The sequence below is a fragment of the Poecilia reticulata genome, linkage group LG18 (genome assembly GCF_000633615.1).
Source record: "Poecilia reticulata strain Guanapo linkage group LG18, Guppy_female_1.0+MT, whole genome shotgun sequence".
Classification (NCBI taxonomy): domain Eukaryota; kingdom Metazoa; phylum Chordata; class Actinopteri; order Cyprinodontiformes; family Poeciliidae; genus Poecilia; species Poecilia reticulata.
The window spans coordinates 17,452,527-17,460,125 of NC_024348.1; the positions used below are offsets into that span (position 1 = coordinate 17,452,527).

Consider the following 7,599-nt stretch of genomic DNA (forward strand, 5'->3'; position numbering starts at 1 on the left):
ACATCCAAGCATTTGCATTACACCACTGATATCCACAATCCATTGTTGTTTTTGTTAATAAATATTCATTTTTCTACACTTTAACCCCTGCATGGTCTCCCGTTTTGTTATGACCTTGAGCCAGTCGTAACAGACTTTATAAGCATCACTGCGTCCAACAAACTCAGTGTTTACATCTTTTCTTCCGTTTGCACTGTTATTTGCATAATTTTACTTATTTGAAATAACATTTCTGCTGGTATTTGCACATCTCAGTTGCTTGCAGGGTTTTAGTTTGACATCTTTTTTTCTAATGCACAAACAAACGCACTTTTGTACTTTTTTTTAAAAAGTATCTGACTGAATTGCAAATCCTTTGGATCAGAGTTTGCTATTTTTCATAACTTCCCAGGATTTTATGTAGTAATTTTATCTTAATGTTCATAAAAGGCCAGTTGTACCATAATCTATTGATAAGCCCATTGAACTGTTAAAATATCAATAAACAGCTGTTTGTTTCAGCATTCAGTGAGTGTTTGCTAAAATGAAATAATATTAAACATCTTTTCACACTGATCAGTCCATCCAGGATTTTGAAATTGCTTTTGTTTTCTTTGCAATCAAAATCATAGAATTTGTGGTGCTAATTTAGAAATACTTGTATGACAGTTGTGCTAATGTATGATGTTAAACATGACTTCATTTTTTTTTTAATCACAAAACTACAATTTCACATCAAACAAGGCTGAGACAGCAGTCACTTAAACCCAATGTTTTTGGCCAACTTTGAGAAAAAAATTGCAGTAAAATCGGAAACAAATGTGGGGATTTGTTGATTTTGTGTGAACTCTGAGGATTTGTGAAAAACTGGAGGGACTTATTGATGTAATTTGGAGTCTAGAGGGCCACATAGAAAGCTACGGCGGGCCAGATTTGGCTCCCAGGCCTTGAGTTTGACATGTGCGGTTCAGTATGTTGTTCTTAATTTTGTTTTTTGTTTACACAAAGATGCCTCGATTGCCTGTTGCTTTGAGGCTGTTATGCCTGAATTTCCTCACTGTGGGGTTAATGCTAACAGTAGCTTGTATTGGAAATAGAAAATTGTATTGCTACTGTACTTATTTGATACTACTATTTCCAAAAGTAGTGCTTACCACAGCAGTTTAAGCCAAAATTTAAATGTAAGCAATGTCCAAAGAAATAACCATTTAGCATTTTAGCACACTTCCTGATATGGGGAAATTATGTTCCATGTTTCCTGATTCACTCTTTCTCGGTTTGACCCAGATAAAGCTTGCCCTTGTCACGTTACCTAATTGTGATGATTGTCTAAAGATATAAAAACTGCTTTCTGCTTTGGTAGCTTCTTACCAGCTGTAACAAAATAATTACTAGGTACGGCTCTATTTTCTAGCTAAATCCATTTTTGGTCACACAGTGTGTTTTAGAGATTCTTTTGATGTTCAAAGTCTGAATAAAATTTGAAGTCAGTCCTACTCGTCCAGGCTTTTCTCACTCTCTGCTGACTAAGCAGCATTGCTAAGCGGCGCTGTACCTCTTTCTTGTGAGTTTTCTACTTGCAGTCCCTGAAAGCCTCCTGTGGGCATCAGCGCCAGCAGCATGGAAGACAACTTCTGATCCAACTTTTCCACAGAGCAAGCCTGAAGAGCCTGCAACGCAAACAAAGTTTACAATGCTGTGTTGAGTTATGACTCAAACAGCAACTTTTCTATTAAGGGCAGATGTAACTCCCAGAGTAAATCTTGGGTTAGATGCACCGACTCATAAAACAGTGGTAGTGGTATTGGAAATCCATTTAGAGAGCAAATAAAAATGCCAACTTTAATTTCACCGTGCCAGCATCAAAGTCCTGCCTCGCTTTTAGTTTGTAAATTCTTCCTCTTTCATTGCTTAAGTTTGCTGCTTCAGCAAAACTGACCTAATCAAATAAAGTGTTCAACACTGAAAGACAGATGTAACCTGCTTTTCCCTCAATCCAAGAGAAAACAGCACTTTGTTTAAACATCAGACATATTTTCACTCAATTCTGTTTTCTTTTTTTACTTTTATTTTATTTTTTATTTGCACATTTCCGCCGACTATAAATCAGCTGTTGTGAAATAGCTTCCCCTACAAAATTACCTCATGAGAATTATATTCAAAAGTGTGTGTGTGCGTGTGTGTCCTATAAAAGTTGTTTAGGATATAAAAGTTGCATTGACCCAACTTAATTGGATATATGAATATTTTTATGTGACTTGTGAATTTGTTTGTGATAAGTTTCAAATTTAAAAAAAAATCAAACAAAACCTTAGTATTGGTTTGATGGTAGAAGTACACAAGTTTCACTTCCAGCTCTTAATTTTTAGCATGCAGTATTAGATCATACTGTACAGATCAGAAATGTATTAATAAACAACTTCAGCAATTATCTTTTGAGGAAACAAAACATATATTATTTTAGGTTTTGATACATACAGCTCTGGAAAATATTAAGAGAGCACTTAAACTTATCGGTTTTTCTGATTTTACTCTTTATAGGTTTATGTTTGAGTAAAATGAACATTGTGTTTTTATTCTATGAACTACTGACAACATTCCAGGCAAAAATGTAGTTTTTATTGGCAGAAAATGAGAAACTGTCAAAATAACAAAAAAGATGCAGCGCTTTCAGATCTCAAATAATGCAAAGAAAACAAATTCATATTCATTTAGAAACAACAAAACTAATGTTTTAACTCAAAAAGACTTCAGTGCAGGGGGCTCTTCATTTTCTCCAGAGCTGTATAAGGACTTGATTGCCCAAAAACCACCCAGGCAGCCTGTTGCAGATTTTAGTAAGTAAGTAAACTGTATTTATATAGCACTTCTTACAGATCAGAAAGTGCTTTTCCAAATAAAAGACGTAAATAAAGATCTGCTCTCAGTATTTCCACAGCCAGCCTGGACAAAAGCCTCACTACTTCTCATGAATCTAAGCACTGATAATTAACTACTGTCTATCAAAGAGCAATTATAATTAAAAATTATAATTAAAAAAACGTATTTAAATGAAGATTGTGCTTCCAAAATCCTCCTAATGGTCCACAGCTAGTCTAAGCTATGTTCTTCTTTAAATAAAAGGCAGGTGAAGGTTTTACCTGACACATGAACTCTACAGGGTCTGCCACACTTGACAGAAGATGGGTGAGTTCTTCAATTCTTGTGTAGTACTGCAGTTTAGAGCTGGTAAGGGTTTTTCCACCACTGTACACAGTCACGCTCACATTTCCAGCAGGAAAATCAGCTGCAGAAAACATGCCGGAGTAACAACCAGGCAACAAAAAACAAAAAAAAACCAGAACAACTGAAAAGTATTTATTCCAGTCATACATTAATCACGTGTTGTTGTCTACCTGGTGTACTGATGCACAGGATGCGTTCACTCCAGCAGACAGGCTTCACTCTCTCCATCTTCCTCTCTGCCTGGAACTCGACCTCGCAGTCGCAGGCTGCCGAGTCGTTTTTCAGGAGTATGAAAACCTCAGAGGAGCTCTGCCAGACAGAACAGTACGGGGGCTTGCTGTGTTAGTCGGTGTTATGGCTGCTTTCTGAATAAACGTACGTCTTTCCGGAGAAGTGTCTTCGCTCACCCCACAGGGAACCCTTGAGGGGACGATAACAACCCTGGATGTGACCCCGTCGTCTCCAGATGCCTGCATCTGCTCGTCCCTCTGCTCTGATCCAGATGGTCTGTGTGTCATGGGGTCCGCATTTGCTGCCATTGCTGATCCACCTGTAAAGGATTGGTGCAGAATGTTATGGATTAGCAAACTGTGTTTAGATACCTGGAGCCAATTTGGAGCAGCCGCATGCACAAAGGGGTTATTCCCTCATAGATGTATAAGTTATTTTTGTTAGCAGACATTTTATTCCAGTAATTTTTATAAATCAGCGGTCAAAGGTATTGCAACAAGTGCCAAAATATATAGGAAGGGTGCAGTTCAGTGATCATTTTCACCTCATGTTTACTTGGTAAAAGCTGTCAGAGTTGCAGTTTCTGTTTTATGTTGTGTCCAGATATTTCTGTGGGAAGATTAGTTGATGATTTCTTTTGTTTCCTGAAAGGCTGAAGTGGACGTTTGAAGATAGTCAAACTACTTCATGATTTCTTGACTTTTGAGTTTAATGGTTTTGTACTCAGAGGCCAGTATTTAAGAAAGCATCTACTTTTAACATTTTCAAATTGGAAAGTATGAGATTTATAACAAGCCCTCATGTACAAATATAATATGGTACATGGCCTGTATTTAATCCCAAGGACACTAAAGTGCTTCACACTACAGTCATTCACACATTCACACACTGATAGTGACAAGCTACCACACTGTAACCACATCTGTTCTGGGGCAGTCTGAAAGAGGCTAGCAAGCATGTAAAACATAGTCAAATTAGCTTAAATTAGGTACCGTATTTTTCAGACTGTAAGCTGCTACTGTTTTCCCACGCTTTGAACCATGCAGCTTATAGATTTCAACCACCAGGGGGCTCTTTAGCAGGAAGTGAATCATTGGAAGTCAAAATTGGAAAACAAAGAAGAAAGTACTCATTTTCATTTAGAACAAGCAAATGCTAACAGCAGGCACGACGAAGAAGTGTTTTCAATTCGACGTTGGAGGCGCAGGGCTGCGTCCTGAAAAACCGAGAGCGGCGGAGATACCAGCGGCTTATAGCCTGGTGCGGCTTGTATATGTTCGTTTCCAGTTTTTGGGAAAAAAAAATCTTTGCGGGTGCGGCTTCTAGTGAGGTGTGCTCTATAGTCCGGAAAATACGGTAATTATTTGCCTTACAGTGTTTCATATCTTGGTAAAGCAATGACATATTTAATTCTGTCCAGTATTTATCTACCAACATCTTCCTCTAGTGCTTGGATGCGTAAAATACTGTACTATCTCACTATTAGCCTAACGGTAGTAGTCACATGTGTCGAAGGTTAGCGCTTTGATAGTAGCCTATAGCTGTTAGCATAACTGGACTTGACTGCAGCTCGTCAGACACTTTACACCAAGAAGAAGAAGAGAAATAAAAATGATTTTAAGAGATTGATAAGAAAATGATTTTTAGTTCAGACTGGATCTTGTTAGCATTCTGCTATTAGCCTGGCTCACAACACAAGGAAGTTAATTGCTTCAACAGTCACTATTATTTAACTTAGTTTTTAGACATAAACTGAACAGATGTCCTCTCCAGGTACATTAGGTACAGTATTTAAAAAACAACATCCATCTGTGTCAAAAGCAGAACTACTCCCGAGTTAAAATATAACTGTTCGTGGGCGCCCAGCCTGAAACACTTCACTGTATCACTGCATTGGAGTGAGGTAGAGTGCTATTGAATTTGCATATCTTGCAATGAGTAATCAGTGAAGGCCACATTTGCATCAAATGTTCCTCCTAACACACCTGTTTAAACACAAGCCCACTCCTCTGTGTTTGGATTTTAGACAAATTGTACTTTGGACGACTGAGGATGGAGAGATTGATGGCGCAGATGAGAACAGATACAGTCTTTCCCCTTAAAAACGCCTCATTTACAGGAGAAGGTTTATGAATAATTTTTCAGAGAGCAGAGCAAGAACAAGTAATTTGTTTTCAGTGTTTCAAATATTTTATTGTGGCTTGAGTTGCCTGTGTTGCAAATGAAAAACGGATAATCAACAAGCAGACATGCCCTCCCATTAATTTACATCTGATGTTATTTGGTTTACATCCAAATAAAATACTAAGTGGCACTCAAAGCGTTTTAACACTTTTACTTCATGCCAGAAATGAAAAGCAATGCAATCTGAACCTGTGATCTAAAATTGAAATAAACGTGAAGGTAAAATTTATCTTTCCCCCCCCTGTAAAATAGCATTTCTTAGCCTCAAATTAATATTTTTAAGACTCAAATAACATAGAATGCAGTTATTACATTCCTCAAATCTACCTAAAAAAAGAGAATATTTTGAAAACCTATTTGCCTTTATTTTAAAGATCTGTAATCATGCAAACTATACTTTCTTCTGTTGTAAATGAAATCTAGCCTCTATCAAAACACAGGTGGAGATATTTAGTTTTACCTGCATTGTTCATTTTGTTACAGAAACTTTTACAACAACGTAATGGGTTGTAATGTGTTTTCTGGTTCTTTTATGTATTGTTGCTATTGTTGTTTGCTTTGCACATGACTGATGAACTTCTAAATGCTATTTAAAAGTCAACCTAAATTGATTTGACGTGAGCATTGAGTTGAAGCAGAAAATGTCAGATATTTTCTGACGTCAATTACTGGAGATACTAAATCTCCCTTCTTACAATTAAAAAAAACAACAACCTATGTTCGTTAACCAAATTGGAGTAAAGGTGATTGATTTTTCTGGATCGTACCTTTTTGTATAATATCCATCACGTTGCACACGTACTCTGGAGCGTCTTGCTCGCAGGAGATCTGCAGGCACTCGTCAGCGTCGATGGGCACCTGGTCCAGCAGCGGGGTCAGACTGTCCACGCCACACAGCAGAACCACCACACAGGCTGCAGGACTCAGCACCCGGGACAGGAAGAAGCGCCTCATCTGGTGAAGATCTTCCAGCATCCCCTTGGAAAGGATCAGCAGCTTGCAGGCGTAGCGAGACAGCCCGACAAAGTCGTCTTTTCTGGACGGCGTGTTGACGTCGTAGCAGCAGATGCCATCCTCTGGGATTTGCCCGGCGAAGGCTGACTGGAGGTAGGTGGCCCACTGCTTCGCCTCCGTCTCGTAGATGATGAGCAGTTTCTCTGTGGGAATGCCCGACAGTTTCCCTTCGTACTTGAGCATCAGAAACCCCAATTATCCCTCACCAACCCTTCATTTACGATCAAGACTCGCACACATCACAACGTTGATCTCCTTCATTACTTAATACGCGCTGTAATTGGATGATAAACTGTTAATATGAAAGGTCCCTTACCTGTGCGGTTCATTTCTACAGAGCTGCTCCTGTTGGCAGGTCTCACTTCTCAGTAACATCAGAACAGGACAGCTATTGTTATGTCAGGAACAGTTCAGATAAGAGGGTGTTTCCTGCTACGTTACAGTGAACTAAATGAGTTTTTTTCGAGGACAGCATGGATCCCGACCCCTGCCCTGCTCGGTCAGGACTGTTCTTAGCTCTATATATGTTAACACTTTTAAGTTTTAGTCTGATTTGTAACAGAGTGAGATGAAATATGTTGCTTCATTTCCAGGTAACAATGTTAGCAAAAAAAGTAATATGAAAATAACTCACCTATTTAAATAATTACATAACAAATATAAGGTTTAGCAGCTTTTCAGGTTTCTTTTGATGGAATGATTTTATCATTAGGTTGGAAACGATGGTATAAATATGGAAACTTTAAAGGAAATACAGCATTCTTATCATTTTCTAAAAATATCAACATTGCAAAGAGGAAAACGTATACACCCCTTTACTGCGAAGGTTTCTTTTTAAACCTAAAAATGGAAATCAAATTATGGTTCTTTAAAAGTGAAAACACATTTTCTATAGTAAATATTTACCAGAAATTACAAGCAGTCTGTTTTTTTGCGGCTCTAAAATTTTATTTAGCTGGACTGAAG

The 7,599-nt window shown here is 38.0% G+C and overlaps 1 protein-coding gene across 3 annotated transcripts in view; it reads right to left on the minus strand.

The window, feature by feature from the left end:
- The window catches only part of LOC103480794 (B-cell scaffold protein with ankyrin repeats), a 27,684-nt gene extending 20,724 nt beyond the window's left edge, over nt 1-6,960 (minus strand). For all 3 annotated transcript variants that reach the window (XM_017310513.1, XM_017310514.1, XM_008435972.2), the window contains exons 1-5: nt 6,387-6,960; nt 3,612-3,754; nt 3,375-3,513; nt 3,120-3,265; nt 1,535-1,649 (exon numbers count right to left, since the gene is read on the minus strand). In XM_017310513.1, coding sequence (XP_017166002.1) covers nt 1,535-1,649; nt 3,120-3,265; nt 3,375-3,513; nt 3,612-3,754; nt 6,387-6,816 — 973 coding nt within the window. In that variant the 5' untranslated portion in view covers nt 6,817-6,960. The remainder of the gene's footprint in view (nt 1-1,534; nt 1,650-3,119; nt 3,266-3,374; nt 3,514-3,611; nt 3,755-6,386) is intronic.
- Nucleotides 6,961-7,599: the final 639 nt, after the last annotated feature.